The following is a 19,090-nucleotide window of genomic DNA, read 5'->3' as shown; positions in this document are numbered from 1 at the left end:
TGAAACCAAATTATGGCGGAAAAAAGAAAACGTGGCCAAAACTGTACGGCCGAAGAAAAAGATAAACTTGTGAAGTTATAGACTTCCAACAAAGAAGTTATATTAAATAAAAAAACAGATGGCTGTACCAATGAGGCCAAAAATAGGGCCTGGTTAAATGTGAAACTAAATTAAATGTAAAGGCTCAACTGTTTCAAAACTTTCTAAAAATAGAGTTAAATCTTTTTTTTTATTGCTTAGTTGGGTGAACGAGCTCACAGCCCACCTGGTGTTAAGTGGTTACTGGAGCCCATAGACATCTACAACGTAAAATGCGCCACCCACCTTGAGATATAAGTTCTAAGGTCTCAAGTATAGTTCCAACGGCTGCCCCACCCTTCAAAACGAAACGCATTACTGCTTCACGGCAGAAATAGGCGGGGTGGTGGTACCTACCCGCGCGGACTCACAAGAGGTCCTACCACCAGTAATAACCAGGTATATTCTAAAAACTAGACATTTTCTATATAGGCATAAGTCGTAAGTGTATGTTTTGCTTTTTTGTTACTAATCTAATCTGATCGTTTTAACACTTGCTGAGTGATAAAATCGCTAATGTGTTACGCCTAGGAGCGAAGTTCGAAAATTGATGTTTTTGATGAGTCATGGGTGTCATATCTATACTTCTATACTAATATTATAAAGAGGAAAGATTTGTTTGTTTATTTGTATTGAATAGGCTCCGAAACTACTGAACCGATTTGAAAAATTATTTCACTGTTTGGAAGCTACACTATTCCCGAGTGACATTAAGCTACACTACTCCCGAGCGCTTGTTTAAAATAAGTAAATATAATTTATAGATAAATGTTTTTTTTACAGGCCAACGGTCAAGCTTCTCTCGGGAAGTACGTCGCTGGATCAGTCACAGGTCTGGGCGCTGACGCCGGTCTCTTTGTTGCCAACCACGCATACTAGACGCACGCAACCGTGCTCACATACAAACAAAACTGATTACATAAGCATTTCAACATATGCACTCGAATATAAACACAGAAAACATATCGCACACACGTTGCGATAACGTCACTTATGCAAAATTTAATGATTTAGTTTTTCAGGAGAAACGTTGGAAAATTCAACATCTTATTATAATAGTTTTGCTAGACTAAAGAAATAAAAACGATAATATTTAAACTACAACTTTAAACTTTATCGGTAAAAGCAAACATCTCGCTAACTATTAAAAGTATTTTCTACTAAAATGTATTTTCTCATACTCGGTTCAGTTTTAACAAAAATTGCATAAGTGACTTTATAGCACCTCATGTGCGATATTGAGGCGACTTTTACGTCACAAAAGCACAAAGACAGATTATGCATTAAAGTTTGAGAATACTAAAGTAATTTGTGTATTTAAAAACTTAGTGTCAGTGTTTGTTAGAGTACTTAGTGAAGAATTTAGCTGCATTGGTGGTAATGAGGAAATGAGGGCGTTTTGATTTCAACGCCATCTATTGGCGAAGCAGTGTTTTATGTCGTTTAACGCCATCTATTGGTGAATCCGTGTTTTACATCGTGTAACGCCATCTTTTGGTGAACAAGCGCACTAATGCGTTTTGGCAGCAGTTTGTTCTCTCGTTTCCTGTAAAGTTGCAAAAATAAAGTATATTCAATTTGCATTATTTATGTACAAATGATAATATTTAAAGCGTAGAAACGATTATTAGTAATTCATAATCTTGTTAATTTGATGTAGGTACTTACTACATTGAGATTATTTGTTTAATAGATTTGAGAAACGTATTACTTTTTTACAGTGATGGGCAAAAAGTAATCAGATTAATAATTACAAATTACAGTTACATTGTAATTGGTAATTGAGATACTTTGTAACAGGTTACTTACGTAACTGATTACAGCGAGTACTTATTGTAATCAGTTATAAAGTAATTCGATTATAAGTTAATCTAATTACATTAACTGTAACAGATTACTTATGTATTTGAAACAAGTTACTTATAATTACTGATAATTGATCACATAACTATTCTGTTATGTTATGTTAGGTAACCTTACAAAAAATGTCCTACTAATAACTTTTTTGACAAACACAAAAATGAAACACATTTTATATACTTTTTTTTATAATCTTTTATCATTTTACGTTATTTTCTTTAAATTAATCATTGGCAGATTAAATTAAACAACATTATTTTGCTGATTTATAATTTAAATTACTTTTAATATGACTCTTTTTTTCAAACATTTCGTCTGACAGGCGGTTGGTTGGCTTTCGGACAATTAATCATAGTAGCGTACGAAAACAAAAAAAAGTCGAAAAGAAAAAGCAAAGTCGTCCCCCACTCCGCTCACCTTCCTGTCTAGTTCACGATGAAGTGAACCTTACCTATTTATGTTTATTGAAGTACATAAAACCTACCTATCTAAAAAATCGATGTATGATATATATAAATATGTGTTTTTATTACAAGTGTTATATCCAAAGTAATTACGATTTACGATGTAATTGATTACTATGTAATTAGGTTAGATTGTAATTTAGTTATATTGCAATTAAATACATAGTATTCAATTACTTTCACATCAAAAGTAACTTTAATTACAATGTAACTGATTACTATATAATCAGATTACAGTGTAATTAAATTATTTTGTAGTTTAATTACTAATTAGATTACAAAAGTAACTAGTTACGCCCATCACTGCTTTTTTACAGTATGTATTGTGAAGCTTTGAGTAAGTTAAAATGTATTTTGTTAAAGTTGTTTTAACAATAAACATTGTTGATTTTAGTTTGTATTTGATATTTTTAAGATTTATTATTTATCACTATTAATATTCTTGATTTTGTTATCTTAGATGTTTTATTGCGTCTCCTTAATTCCTTTCCTTTTGTTTGACTGAATGATGGTGACAATAGTTTTTTCGTTATGCCTTTTTATTGATGTTTGTAATATGAGTCGGCGTAGGTGAGGCCCAATCGACCTCATGTCTCGAAAGAGGGTGGCGGAAGTATCTTAAAGAAGCGTCAGAATGCTATCTCGACAAAGCGGCGGCGCGTCACGGAAACCCTCAAAACGTGGCCGCCCCTAATAATTTATCCGACCGCGACGGGGCAACGCAAAGCCGCCGTCGCCCGAAACATGTCTTGTCTGAATCCCCGGATTCACTCTTGGTGCTTTTAGGACCCTCAAACACCGGTCACGGTCCTCGTCGAACTCGTCGATTACGACGGAGAACTCGACGAGCGAACTAACCCCTAGACACAGCCCACTGAGTTTCTCGCCGGATCTTCCAGTGGGCCGCGATTTCGATCCGGTAGTAGATTCTGCGAACCACTGCTCTTGCTAGGGCTAGTGTTAGCAAATTCAGGTTGAGCCAGTGAGCTCACCTACCCGTCCGGGCGTAGCTGGAATAGCTAGCCTCTTAGGCTACCAGCGAATAGGTAGGGGAAAAAATGTGGGTGGCCGTAGTCACGTTGTGATGTTTTTAAAAAGTGAATTGAAAAACGTTGAACTTTTGAAATTACTACTGTAATACGTTAAGGGTGGAATCATGAAGTATTCATGCAGCATAATTCAAATTCAAATTCAAATTCAAGTATGTAATGTGTGTTTTTTTCAAAAATAATCAGTAGTATATAGTACGTTTGTAGTACATTATTTAATGAGTTTTTTTTTTTTCAAAAATAATTGGTAGTATTTACGTTTGTAGAACATTATTAGTACGTTTAAGTACGTTTACTTTTACATGCACTAGGGTTACTTAGAAGCACCGTAATACATTGTTTTTGAAGCTGTTCGAATCCCGCAGGTAGGTACTGATCAGTACCGGAAACTAAAAGTATTTGAAACATCAATAATAATGTAAACGACAGTAAAGTGTCTTACTGGTGGTAGGACCTCTTGTGAGTCCGCGCGGGTAGGTAACACCACCCTGCCTATTTCTGCCGTGAAGCAGTAATGCGTTTCGGTTTGAAGGGTGGGGCAGCCGTTGTCACTATACTGAGATCTTAGAACTTATATCTCAAGGTGGGTGGCGCATTTACGTCGTAGATGTCTATGAGCTCCAGTAACCACTTAACACCACGTGGGCTGTGAGCTCGTCCACCCATCTAAGCAATAAAAAAAAATTTAAAAAAGACGAGATAAAACCGTACAAACTATTGTAATTATTGTTCGAAGCATTTAGATTTGCAATATCTTTCTACTTCGTTTATCGACCATTGAACAGACGCGTATATTGGATAGAGCGCTGGCCGTTTCCACAGAGCCGTGTAATTTTCCGTCTATGAATAATTTGTGTACAGATGATTTGTTCGTTGACCGATGAACTGTGAAAATCGAACCCACGTATGTCGGTACGCGGCTAGGTTCGAGAACTTTCCGCGCTTCTGAAATTGCATTTGTTAAGCGATTAACGCCTGAATGAAAAATAAAGGCAATTTTTTATTTATTTTTTTGCTTAGATGGGTGGACGGCTCACAGCACACCTGGTGTTATGCGGTTACTGGAGCCCATCGACACCTACAACGTAAATGCGCCACCCACCTTGAGATATAAGTTCTAAAGTCTCAAGTATAGTTACAACGGCTGCCCCACCCTTCAAACCGAAACGCATTACTGCTTCACGACAGAAATAGGCAGAGTGGTGGTACCCACCCGCGCGGTCTCACAAGAGGTCCTACCACCAGTAGTACTGAAGTTAAGCCGAGGTTTTTCGCTGATTATTTGATAAAAGAGAGATTTATCGTGTATGTATTGTCGAAATTCGTATTAATGTCGTTAATGAAAAAGTCCGCTTGTGTATCCGGTTGGACACGAACCCGCTCGTATATAATAGAAAGAGACAGGGAGAAGGAGTCATAACGCTTTTTCATTACGCGATGACTTGTACTCGTCAACCCCTATCGAAGAGTTCATTCTTAAGCCGGATGGTAGCAAAAAAGATATCTGAAAGTGCACCGTGGATGAACGCAGTGATTCTAAGTGTTATGGGTGAATTCTATTCCGGCAGCGGGCAGTGCGATGTCAAAAACGAGATGATGGAATCATCTCAAACAACTCCTCAGAGCCTTTTATACTTTACTTCATTTTTGTACTTGATTTTACTCCATCTCGTGGACATTGACAATAACAACAAGGACAGCATATTTATATTATCTGAATCGAAAAATCTGATCTTTAGTCAAATAGTATATGGCAAATCGATTTCTTGAAATGCATTGTGACTGCAACTATTCCAACTGTTAGGAGTACTTCAGCCACAAGTGCGTTGTTAAAAAAACCTTATTTGATGTCGTCGTGGCCTAAAGGATTAGACGTCCGGTGCATTCGTATGTAACGATTCACCGGTGTTCGAATCCCGCAGACGGTTACCAATTTTTCTAGTGAAATACATACTTGGCAAATGTTCACGATTGACTTCCACGGTGAAGGAATAACATCGTGTAATAAAAATCAAACCCGCAAAATTATGATATGCGTAATCACTGGTGGTAGGACCTCTTGTGAGTCCGCACGGGTAGGTACCACCGCCCTGCCAATTTCCGCCGTGAAGCAGTAATGCGTTTCGGTTCGAAGGGTGGGGCAGCCGTTGTAACTATACTGAGACCTGAAAACTTATATCTCGAGGTGGGTGGCGCATTTACGTTGTAGATGTCTATGGGCTCCAGTAACCACTAAACTTAACACCAGGTGGGCTGTGAGCTCGTCCACACTTCAAAGCAAAAAAAAAAAATTCAACAAAATTTATCTAATACATTTTTAATCTTGTCATGTTTTAAACGTTTTCCGGATCCGTGACCCGCCATCTTAGGTAAGGAATCATCATTAAAATGAGATACGCAAGGTTCCAGTAATTCAAACCTTACTGCAAGGTTTAAATCGCGTTATTGTCACATGGGTGAGTGCACATTAAAAATTCTACGATACATTCGAAAGAAAATATCTTTCAATTACAGTTAAGGGTTCGAATTGAATTAAAATTATAATACCTCCTAATCTTGGCGAAAATCTTAAGGGACGAGATGCGCCATTTCACGGTCAGCTGCCTTCACAGATAACGACTTAGTAGCTATTTCATTCAACAGGTGAATGACCTAGATCGAACTATCCCCAGAGCGAAGTACCTACTGCTTTTGAAATTGTATTTTAAATGCGATACAACGATTAAGCTCCAAAGGCGTTTCAAAACGTGATTTAGCTTTTTAATAGATACCTAGCGCTTTTTTTTATTTTATTTTTTATTGCTTAGATAGGTGGACGAGCTCACAGCCCACCTTGTGTTAAGTGGTTACTGGAGCCCATAGACATCTACAACGCAAATGCGCCACCCATCTTGAGACATAAGTTCTAAGGTCTCAGTATAGTTACAAGGGCTGCCCCCCACCCTTCAAACCGAAACGCATCACTGCTTCACGGCAGAAATAGGCAGGGCGGTGGTACCTACCCGTGCGGACTCACAAGAGGTCCTACCACCAGTATATTTATTTTGAGATGTCTCGTTAATAAGTCTATCATAAACAGCTCGACTTTAAAAAAAATACGTATTGCATTCACTAGACGTTTTAAGTTATTGGCATATAAAAAATTTAACAGATATTTAGCGCTTTCATTTATTTATTTTGTGATTCCTCGTTAATTATTAAGTCTTTTTTTTTTTTTATTGCTTAGATGGGTGGACGAGCTCACAGCCCACCTGGTGTTAAGTGGTTACTGGAGCCCATAGACATTTACGACGTAAGTGCGCCCCCATCCTGAGATATAAGTTCTAAGGTCTCAAGTATAGTTACAACGGCTGCCCCACCCTTCAAACCGAGGCCTTCGTAAGGCGTAATATCATAAACGTCTCGACTTTAAAAAAAAAAAACGGATTGCATTCACTTGCCGTTTTAAAATATTCACATGTAAAAAAAAACCAGAGAGCCTTTTCTCTTTTGTCTATTTAATTACGTTACTCGTCTCTAATGGATCCGCCGGGATGAATTAAAAATTTTGGTTCGGGAGATTAAAATACATTTATCCATGTGCGGCAAGGTCGGCGAACCTGCGAACAGGGGTTGAATCGACCCCGTTACGTTACACCCGACTGTTGAGGGTGACAAATGTCGATGGGTGTCAACAACCTCGTTTGCATGTGCTCTGACGGTATATTCGCACGTGCGTTTTATGACGCGCATGGTTTTACACTATAATTTTGTATTACTTAGAGGATTATATGTTGAAAAAAAACTGTGATTTATCTGTAAAAATAAATTTTACGTAACTTATTAAAATGAAACGGGTAAAGACGGTCGCGTTTTCAGTAACACAACCTCAGCTGTTAATTTATTCTATCTACATACTTCCTATTGCTACTATTGTCGTGTAAACAAAACAATTTTCCAAATAAAATGTCTTTAAATACGAAAAATACGTAATTATCTTTGAACAAAATTTTAATATTTTCAAATGCGATTTCACTACAGTATAAGTAATGAAAGTGCACAAAGGTAAACTACACATTACTAGCGACAGCTGAGCGATTTTTGGAGTCTCGTGCGAACGAGTACTTAAGGTTGTCACTTATGGGATTATTTGTACAGGGCCTTACTTAACCTAGTTTAAGAAGGTGAAGAGATTGTGAAGGTACCCATTTGCGAACCTTTTCGGAAACCTGTCTAATGTGTCCTTTGATCGTGTTTGTATTATTCGATTGAGATTAACGCTCTCTGTATATTATGTCTAATTTTGGTAGGGTATTATTCTCATTCTCTTTGGTCCGACCAGATCCGCTCCGCTCTTGATTCCACGTTTCACAACGCCCCCCACACCGCCAGAGACAAGAATGGATGGAGAAAGATCGTGCGTGCGAAGGTGATACAAAAGGGTGGTCACGACCCTCAGCAATGAGGAATACGACGCAAGAAGGAGGATTATTTTCATAGAAGATCGTTATTTTTCAAGGCGTTGTTTTATTCGCAACAATAAGAAACGGAGATGGGCAAATTTAATGCGTTGTCGTTTTGAACCTTCGAGTCTATGGAGGGATTTTGGTTATCTCTGTTTTTTATATCACGAGGAGTGCTCTGAGGAATTGATGCAGATGATCTCTACATCTCCTTTGTGCTATTGGACCTCCGGCCATCCGAGTGGTCTAGTGCCCCTCGCCAACGTCACAGTGCGTTTCCAGAGACCTTTTTTTGTTACGTACCATCTGCCTCTCGAGTGAACTCCCCTCGTTGGATTTATCAAAGTAAAATTCATAAATACGAGATTGAACCTTAAAGGTAGTACTTTAGTTATTATATACGAGTACCTGATTCCGATTTGAATACGTAAAACATATTCGTAAGTTCGAACAGTGTATTTACATGCAGCCCAACGATGTTGATTAAATAAATTTAAATTTGTTTTCTTGTCGTCACTTATATGTGTGCCCGTTAATATTCTGTACGGAAAATATGGTTTAGGCAATAATCAAACTAAAAAACACCATTGAAACTGTTATGTTTAGATATTAAGTCACATTATAAAAGGGCAGGTAGATGCAAAAATAAATCAGTCTGCTTTGGAATTCCGACTTTCATTTGTAATACACAACAACTGGCGACGAGGATAATCATTTAAAAACATTTTCGACGCGTGTTTTCTCTTAAATTGTAATAATGCCGATTGGGAAAGTTGAAAGTTTTGATATGGGATCCCAAAATTGGGACACATACATTCGTCGTGTAAAACAATTTATGGAACTCAACGACATTGAACAGAGACTTCACGTTGCAACGCTCGTGACCTTAGTTGGGTCTGAGTGCTATGACTTAATGTGTGACTTGTGTGCTCCGGACTTACCAGAAGAAAAGGATTTCGACATACTCGTAAAATTAGTCAAAGATCATCTAGAACCTGAAAGATCGGAAATAGCAGAACGTCATATCTTCAGGCAAAGAAAGCAGCAAAATAACGAAAGCATTCGTTCCTACCTACAAAGTTTGAAACATTTGGCTAAAACTTGCAATTTCGGCATCACACTAGAAATTAATCTACGCGATCAATTCGTATCAGGATTATATAGTGAGGAGATGCGGTCAAGGCTGTTTGCTGAAAAAGATATAGATTACAAGCGCGCTGTTGAGTTAGCATCAGCACTGGAAGCAGCGGATCGACATGCGATGGCGGCTGGGGGCACTGGGGGCAGCTCACAGGCTGCGTCCGAGAGCGATGGCATGCATCGGGTCGGCGGAGCGCGCGCGGAGGCTCGCTGCGCCTGCAGACGCTGCGGCAAGCTGGGCCATGCGGAGGGTCGGTGTCGGTACAAGCACTACACCTGTGACTCATGTGGCGAGAAGGGACATCTAAAATCAATGTGTCGGAACCGTAAAGGTAACCAAAAGATTGAAAAAACCCGAGGTCAGTACTATTTAAACCATAGTGACTGTGATTCTAGTGATAATAGTTTTTATAACTTAAATGACCTGATCAGTAGCGAGGGTGAGGGACCATATTACGTGAAAATTTTTGTTCAAAATGTTCCATGTAAATTTGAGATTGATACGGGTTGTAAAATTTCGGCCATATCTAAAGCTTTTTATGAAAAGCATTTTATGTGTATTCCTATACAAAGCGAAATCTTGAATTTTAGTTCATATACAGGCGATGTAATTGAGACTATCGGTTATATAATGGTAGACGTATCTTGTGGTCGTGAGTCCGCCAAATTAAAACTATATGTAATTAAAAACGGTGGCCCGCCACTGCTAGGTCGAATTTGGATTAAAATATTAAAATTAAGTTTTCTAAAATGTCATTTGATTTCTGAGACGACCTCGACGGTGGAGGCTTTACGAAACGAATTTCCAGAAGTGTTTGCTGGAGGTTTAGGAACATGTAAATCACGCATAAAATTACATCTAAAAGAAAAGACGCCAATATTTGTAAAGGCGCGGGCGCTGCCACTGGCGTTGCGCGAGCGCGTTGAGCGAGAACTTGATCGTTTACAAAGTGAGGGAGTTATTTACAAAGTAGATAGGTCTGATTACGGCACGCCTATCGTACCAGTCGTTAAGGCAAATGGCGATATTCGTATTTGCGGCGACTATAAAATCACAATAAATCCACGTCTGAAGGATTATCACTATCCGTTGCCGCACATTAAAGATTTGTTTGCCACTTTAGGTGGTGGTGAATATTACACAAAATTGGATTTATCTAATGCATTCCAGCAATGCCTCTTAGACGAAGAATCCCAGCCGATGACAGCGATGACGACGCACGTTGGTACTTTTGTCTACAAGCGCGTTCCGTTTGGAATTAAATGCATTCCGGAAAACTTTCAGAAGATTATGGAAGAGATTCTAAGTGGTCTGCCGTCAACCGTTATTTTTGCGGACGATATATGCGTAACCGGAAAAAACAGGGTTTACACACTGACAAAAAAAAAAGTTGATGCTATAGTGGCCGCCCCCGCACCTACGAATTTAACTCAATTGAGAAGTTTTATGGGTCTTGTTAATTTTTATTCGAACTTCGTTGTTAATATGAGTGATATTTTGAAACCTTTGTATAATTTGTTAAAAAAAAAAAGGCTTTGATTGAAAAGGAAGACGACAATACCGCCTTGACAAAATTTCTCTTTATGTACAGAAATTCTGAGCATAGCACTATAGGGCGCGAACCAGCAGTTGCTTTGTTCGGACGTCGCCTGCGTGGAAGACTGGATCTGTTGCGTCCCAATACCAGCTCCATAGTACGAGAAGCACAGCTGGCAAGCGAAAGCTATAATGCAGGCACAGCCGGATATAGGGAGGCTGCAGAAGGAGACTCGGTCCTATTGCAAGATTTCACACAGGGAAAAAAGAAATGGACCACAGGAACAATAAAAAACCGCTCAGGTCCGGTGACATACAGGGTAACAGCAAATGACGGGCGGGTACACAAACGTCACATCGACCAGATTTTAATAAGTAATAATAGTCGAAAATCACGTTATTCTTTGTCCAAATTAAACACTGATTTCGAGACAAAATCAGTAAATGATAGTGTGGGTGAAGTTCGGGAAAGTCCGTGTATGACCGGAGAAAAGGAGCTCAACTCCAGCTATGACACGGGACCGGAAAGTCCACAACCTGTGACTCCTAGACACTCGCCGGCGCCGAATGTCTTGCAACCATCGCGTCAGCGCCGTAAAGCTGCTTTAACGTGTATTCAGAGAATTAAGGACCAAAATTACTAAATATATTTACATATGTGTGTATAAGATTATATACATGTATTTATGACAGGTATACTAGTAATCTAAATGTTGAGAATAAGAACAACATGAAAATTGTGTTTAGAGTCTTATAGGGTTATTGTTCGCATATTATTTAGTTAGGAAATAGCGGTATAAACATCATTTGTGTATATGTTAGTTATAATCATACGATATTTGTTTCTTGTGAACACTCACTTTCGAAATTGCCTGTTTTTACTGTCATGTGTAAGCAATATCATATAACGCGTTGTTTCAACCATGTTCTCTCATTTATTCAGCATTCGGGAATTTGTATTCATTAATTTAAGAGGAGGACAATGTTATGTTTAGATATTAAGTCACATTATAAAAGGGCAGGTAGATGCAAAAATAAATCAGTCTGCTTTGGAATTCCGACTTTCATTTGTAATACACAACAGAAACGTTTTCAATTAACTGTAATGCAAGCTAACCAAAAATAATATCTTTTTTTTTATTGCTTAGGAGGGTGGACGAGCTCACAGCCCACCTGGTGTTAAGTGGTTACTGGAGCCCATAGACATCTACAACCTGAATGCGCCACCCACCTTGAGATATAAGTTCTAAGATCTCAGTGTAGTTACAACGGCTGCTCTATCCTTCAGACCGAAACGCATTACTGCTTTACGGCAGCAATAGGCAGGGCGGTGGTACTTACCCATCTGGACTCACAAGAGGTCCTACCACCAGTGTGATCTCCATAGAACAGAACATAACACACGACAGTTAGCTCACAGATATGTGGATATTTAATTTTGTAACATTTAATTGCCATTAAAGAAAGAAAATCAGTTTCCTCTTGTTAGAATTTTTGCATCCGGCATGTATCCGTCTATAAATATATCCATCCATATACATATGTATGTACATACATATCGACGCTTGAAAGGCAAACGTGACTAAACGACAATGCGTGAACTTTACAGTAGACTAATATAAAGTTGAAATACCTGAAAACAAAATTTATTTTAACGAATCTAGCTTTAGTAGAATCTAGCTAGTAGCTGTAGGATTGAAATGATTTTAATAGACTTGGAAATCTTTTTTTTTTGCGCATCGAATATGGTTATTGCCTATCATTTATGTACAAAGCAGTTATCGTCGCTTAGTCATGTTCGCCTTTCAAGCCTCGATATGTATCTGATCTACGTACAGCATCGGAAATAGATCACTTTTTAATAGTAGTGTTAAAATAGATTTACTAATTAGAATGTTTGTTTCAGGTTAATATGAAAAGCTGTGCAGTTATCTTTAAGTGGCATTGTGTGTTTTATATTAGATATTTGGAAAATAAATACTCGACAGTCTAAGTGAGTTTTTATTTATTAATAAAAAAGAGAACAATCCTGAGTCAATGTTTGTTTAGAAGGTGTGGTAATTGGGGTCTCTGGGCGTCCTTATTTTATCTTTGTCTATTTTCGGTACGCGTATCTGATTAAGATATGATTATAATTGTTTTTGACTATTTAAGCTTTTTTTTATTGCTTAGGTGGGTGGACGAGCTCACGGCCCACCTGATGTTATGCGTCTACTGGAGTATATAGACACCTACGACGTAAATGCCGCCACCCGTCTCTAGACATGAGTTGAGACAAGGTATTATTATTAAGCTTATCGTGTTTACGGTAGCAGTCATCATAACACAGGATTTAAATAAATTAACAAAAACAATTTGCGTGATTACTGATGATAGGACGTCTTAGGAGTCCGCACGGGTAGGTACCACCACCCTGCCTATTTCTGCCGTGAAACAGTAATGCGTTTCAGTTTGAAGGGTGGGGCAGCCGTTGTAATGTAAAAACTAAGACCTTAGAACTAATATCTCAAGGTAGGTGGTGGCGTTTACGTTGTAGATGTCTATGGGCTCCAGTGACCACAAAACATCAGGTGGGTGAGCTCGTCCACCAATTAAAGCAATAAAAAAAATTACTGTAAGAAAATCTAGGTCTAAACCACTATATGCCGGGTGAGTCTTAAGTTCGACTTTCCATTAGGTCATATAAAATTGTCTCCCAGCAGTGAACACACTTGACGATACCTCGCATCTCGAATTATAAGATATTTGTTTGGTAAGCTATAGCATTTTTATAACTAAGCTTTGAAAAAAAAAGATTTCTAAAGTTTTGTGAAAACGTGGACACGATAGTTAAAACAATATTCAAGGTCAATCATTGTGTAAATAAAATAGAAGCTTGTAAAATGAACATTCGCGTTTATTCTAATTTTATTATAATTTAATTACAATTTGCCCTGCATGGGGCTAAAAGGCAGGAACGGAAGAAAGGGTTGCCATGAGAAAATCTTAAAATTAGTTAACTTTGTTAGGACTTAGGTATTTATTACCAGTACAATTTTAAAATAAAACTAAGGTTCATATTTTGATTGAACAATATTATTATTACAATTTCCGAAGTTTTGAATCTTCAACAGTTTTCGTGGAAACGGGCGTTTATGATGTGTCGTTTTCCAAATAATAATACATCAGGACCGTCTATTCATTATGTGAAACTAATAAACGCGACATTAAATCTTATAATTAGCTTTGATCACTTTACGAAAATCTTCCATTCTCCGCGGTTGACCTTTGAGGCCGTTGCGTTGACAGACAAGCGCACGACATAAATGATCGTAAAATTGAAAACGCGCGAAAGTAACGCTAAGGCCGCGTCCCTATCAGATAGTTGTCTTTGTCTCTGGATATTTATTCTTGCCGTATATTGACCATTCTAAGGTATAATGAAAAAAAAAAAAAAAAATGTACGCAGAGAACGCATAGCTGTATTTTTTCAAATGTCAGTTGCAAATGGTTGGGTAGCAGTTTAATTCAGAACCTTTAGGTCTTAGCTTGCTACATCCCGTAATTTTTTTTTACCTTCGTAGACATATGTGCATATGAACGGATCTCTAAAGGTAAGACACGTCGTATGTAGCACTTAGGAAACACCGCGTATGACCTTCGTACCTAAGACGGAGAGTAAATGGAAATATGATAGATTCGCACTCTCGGTGAGCGCAGTGGTCCTAGATAGTAGGGGTAGCAAAACAATTCCTCGATTCCATGAAACGTTTGATACTAAACGTGATTCAAATCCAAAGATTTCGCTCCGTTAATCGAAGCGATAATATTGATTTTCTCAACATCCATCTCTGTTTGAAACGTGGCCTTACATCTTAAACTGCATTGTTTGTTTTGGATAGAACGCTCCGGTGTTACCTTACAGCGCGCGCTCTACAAATGTTTCCGCGTCCAACTACCTATATTTTATGTGCTAAATACAGTCGGATGAAACAGCTAAATATAGGATTGAAAATCATTTTTTATTTGCATAAAACGAGAGAGTGGATCTTATTTATGCGCCGTCGCCGGAGCTGGACAAAAAACTCCAGATTAAGCCGTTTTTTTTTCTTACCTATGCTGGTAGCCTTGAGAGGCTATTTCAGCTTCACCCTAACGTGTGTAGGTGAGCTCACGGGGCTCAAACCGGAGTGTTGCTAACACTGACCCTAGCAAGAGCAGTGCTTCGCAGGATCTACCACCGGATCGGAAATGCGACCCACTGAGAAGATCCGGCGAGAAACTCAGTGGGCTGTGTCTATGGGTTAATTCGCTCGTCGAGCCCTTCGTCGCAAGCGACGGGTTCGACGAGGACGGCGTCCGGTGCTTGTGGTGCCTAAAAGCACCGTTAATGGATCGAGAAGATCCGTAATGACGCGCTTTGGGCGACGTCGATGGTTTACTATTCGGTCTACAAGATCGGGTATGTAGTTTCCAGCGGCAAGAGGGTTTTCATGTCGTGCCGCCTGCTCGAAGTGGCGCAACGATGCCGACTGTAGATACTTACTGACAGAGTCCAGCTCCAGGTCATCGTGGAGATCCACGTTCCTCAGGAACCATGGTGCTCCGACGGCTATCCTGCAGAATCGGGATGAACAACCTGAAGATTAAGCCGTAGTGAACGTAGTTTGAATTATGTCGTATTCGATTGCTTCGTCTTCACGTCACGTGTTCACCAGTTTTTTTCTAACCTCGTCGGTAGATTGTTACGGTACGTCTTTTAATTTAGTGCCGACTAAAAATCATTTGACGTTTTTTGGTTTGCAAACTAATGAATCGTAGTAAGTTCTGTTCTAAGCAAAAAAATAGCCCACTGAGTTTCTCGCCGGATCTTCTCAGCGGTTCGCTTTTCTCATCCGGTGGCAGATTCTGCGAAGAACTGCTCTTGCTAGGGGTAGGGTTAGAAAATTCCCTTACGTTGCGCCTGTGAGCTCACCTACCCATCCTCGCGAGGCTGGAAACAGGAATAGCTTGAATAGAATAGAAGGGTAGGGAAAAAAGAGTAAAAAGATCGATGCATGATTTGAGTTTAGAACAGTTTAATCGACGAATTAGGTCATCGTAGTTTATGTACCGAGATCGCTTGTTATACAAAAATAATATTTATTTGGTTGCGTTAAAACATTGTTTTGATTTTATTCATTAATTCACACATACTATCTTTTAAGGTGGATAAAAATCGAGGGTGCACGAGTCATTCAAATTAATGAGTGTCAATCATACATTTTTTTAGGGTTAGTTACCGCGAAAATGTTATCTATGGTATCGGCTTATTCAGCATAGATTAAACACAATATTCACTACTAATTGAATAACAATAATCAGAAAATACTAAGACTCGTTTGATTCGGAAATCCAAACGAAAATAAAAAAATTCATTCTTTAAATTCACACGTTGAACGCCACATGAAAAATCTAGTGTTTAGGTGGGCTATTCACCCCATGGAGTGATTTAAGATGGGGAAGTCTCGAAAATTGACTTGGACTTTAACTTAAAAAATTTGGGAGGCGTGAAGTTTGAACGAGATCAGAGTTCCAGTCCGCTAATGAATGAATTTGTTTACGAATGAATAGATTTAATCTAATATCACAAGTTTTGTCGTGATTATTGCTAGGAAATATCCGCAGCCTGCACCGAAACAATATCTTGCCTATATTTCTCGTAACGAACGTTTGAAGAATAGGACCTAGGTTCTAGATCTCATGTCTCTAGGAGAGCGCCAGCATTCAAATGCTTATTGGCTACGATAACCGCTTAACAACAGGTAGGCCGTGAGCTGGTTCAGTCATCGACACGACAAAAAATGCGTTCGTTATCTAACATATATATTTTTAGTTATATACCTATTCATGTAAGCAAACAAAAATAGATGGCAATTGGAAAATTTACTCCAAAAGCGGTGTTAGACTTAAGAATATCTTCCAGCATACGAGACGAGTTTGAGAATAACACATTGATCATTGGTTTTGGTCATAGTCATAGGTTCTTATTAATTTATCTCATAGGCCGTATAGTTTTAATTACGTCTATGACTGACAGATACCGGAAAAAATACTATTTTTAAATTGATCGTTGTAATAAAGATAATTTATCCTAAATAATTAGATTATACATCATTCATTCATTCATTTTGAGTCTAAAATATTATATGCGGATGATATTAGATTGTTTTTCATTTCGTTTCATTTTAAATAACATGTCCTTGGTTTCTAGAAGCCCTCGACAGCAAGAGCTTAAAAGCGAATGGGAGCTCGAAATTCGAATCGCCGTAAAGTTGGAATTGGCGTGAAAACGAGAATTCGTTTTATGGACACCTGTTGAGCTGCAGGGAGTCAAGCGTGTGTGTGTGTGATAGGATATCGATGGCTAGCTATACGGGATATTAGTATTGATCGGTTCGATACACTTCCTCGCTAGTCATGTGCTCCTAGTGCTTTCCGATCAGCCGAACGTATTGGCGATTGCCGATACTGCCAATAAACTTCGATTCTAGCGAACCCTCCCCCCTCCCCGTTATTCCTCCACCCCGGAATCGATGGCGGCTACGAATTTTTGATGAATGATGCTGCGGGTAATTGAAAATTATTGTATAGGAAATGCCAATCAGACTTTGAATTTTAGGTGGGATATTTCATTTTTCTTCATTATTTAATTGATTATATTTTATTGACTAAGTTTAAAAAAATATATAAATAAATACTGCGATAAATTTACAAAACTAAAACTAATAAATAAAAAACACTACCAATCGTTTATAAGAAATGTTAAAAAAATACTCACACATAAAACACACGTTCGATCGTGGGAATTTACCATAAACCGATCTCAACGAAGAACGTGGGAAAAAGATTTCTTCGTGATTCATGAGTTCCTGGTACACCGAAGAAGTTTCTTCCCGAATTTCTCACGCTCTGATCCCATTTTGCCAAAACCAAAAACCGACAACCAAACAAATAAAGGCCATACCGTTGTCATCTTAAGCTCTAAACTTACAGTGCTTCTTTCTGTTACTTGGATTCTTTTATTTTTGGTTGGAAATCATTGTCTTTTCTTATAAATTTTACCTGTTCTCCGTTGCCAGTTCTAAATGGAATTGAACGTTAAAACAGTCATGGCAATGTTGTAATTTGATCGGCAATGACTTTAGAGCGAGCTAGGAATATACCCCGTTTCCTTCCTTGTCTACCGGAGTTCATTCACCGGCGCATCTGGCGTTTCCTGTGTCTGGAACGACAGGATTGTTGGAATGTAGATAGCTCCTATTGTGTTATGGGTGCCTGGTATTTGTGGAGGTTTGGGAGCCCTCAATGCGTCATCAAATGTAACAAAAAAACTACCGCACCCGTTTTATCTTTTTTTACTCCCTTCTTTGCCTTACTTTATTATATTTAAAGTATTTCCATGTTGAGTTTGGTAGGTACTACAAATATAAGATAGAAAGTGAACTACATAAGTGCAAGTGGCATCTTTGCGGAAATTCAACTGATAAGAATGAATGTGCTTGAATGAAAATCTAGTGATATATAATATATATTATGGCAAGCGATCGAGATATCCCGTCTGCGTTGGAATAACCTTTAGCCGACCAGCTAATAGGTAGAAAAAAATTATCGATACATTGGCAACATAGATTTTTCTATTCCTAACATCGATTTTTTGCCGGGAACACGAGGAGTGAAGTTGTGTGATTTGTTTTGTTTTGTCTATTTAGTGTTTCTTCGGGTTTAAATGTGTAATAATGGTGGTTTATTAACCGTTTAATATCTGTGAAAGTGCACAAATGTGGGAAAATGAAACAAAGCCGCTGGACGTAGCTTCTCGGGATCCTCCAAAAAGTCCACTGAAAAAATCTTAGTAAATGACCATCATTTTACTGAGATTATATTTCATCCAATATCATCTCATTTCATTTCATTTAATTTAATCCCAGTTGATTAATGTCTCAAATTAATCATCATCATTTCATTTCACTCCATAACATCATTGCTCATAAAAATATGACTATAAATTAAAATAAGACATGACTTAAAGGTCTCAGTAACTAGGTCATAAAATCCCTTAAAAAAATATCCTAACATCCTACCTGCAGACCCACACATCATTTTTATTTCCTACCTATGCTGATTGCCTTGAGAGGCTATTTCAGCTTCTTGACGCGTAGGTGAGCTCACGGGGCTCAAACCGGGAGTGTTGCTAACACTGGCCCTAGCGAGAGCAGTGCTTCGCAGAATCTACCACCGGGTAGGAAACGCGACCCACTGAGAAGATCCGGCGAGAAACTCAGTGGACTGTGTCTATGGGTTAATTGTAACACTGTTAAACTAGCGGGAACACATTAAAACTAAAAATCGTGGTTACAACGAATTAAATGTCTCCAATAGTTAACAACCACAAAAGCTTCAACGAAATTTTTACACTAATTACATCTATATTTACATATGTATATAGTGTTAAAAAATAGTTAATATAAGATAGAGAAAGAGAAAAATAGAAACCATAAT

General features: G+C 38.3%; 2 protein-coding genes across 4 annotated transcripts in view; one reads left to right on the top strand and one right to left on the bottom strand.

Annotated features, from left to right (window-relative positions):
• LOC778467 (fructose 1,6-bisphosphate aldolase) overlaps nucleotides 1–12,563 on the top strand; it is a 96,391-nt gene extending 83,828 nt beyond the window's left edge. For 2 of the 3 annotated variants that reach the window (XM_021349705.3, XM_021349703.3), the window contains one exon: nucleotides 862–2,856. In XM_021349705.3, the coding sequence (XP_021205380.1) occupies nucleotides 862–957 (96 nt within the window). In that variant the 3' untranslated portion in view covers nucleotides 958–2,856. Of the gene's footprint in view, nucleotides 1–861; nucleotides 2,857–12,476 lie in introns of those variants that run through there. The other variant, XM_021349704.2, reaches the window with a different exon arrangement.
• The window catches only part of LOC101743550 (fructose-bisphosphate aldolase), a 230,034-nt gene that overhangs the window by 35,384 nt on the left and 175,560 nt on the right, over nucleotides 1–19,090 (bottom strand). The gene's annotated exons all lie outside the window — the stretch shown is intronic.

Source organism: Bombyx mori, chromosome 16 (genome assembly GCF_030269925.1).
Source record: "Bombyx mori chromosome 16, ASM3026992v2".
Taxonomy (NCBI): domain Eukaryota; kingdom Metazoa; phylum Arthropoda; class Insecta; order Lepidoptera; family Bombycidae; genus Bombyx; species Bombyx mori.
The sequence above is the reverse complement of the archived record's forward strand: the minus strand, read 5'-3'. Positions and strand labels throughout refer to the sequence as shown.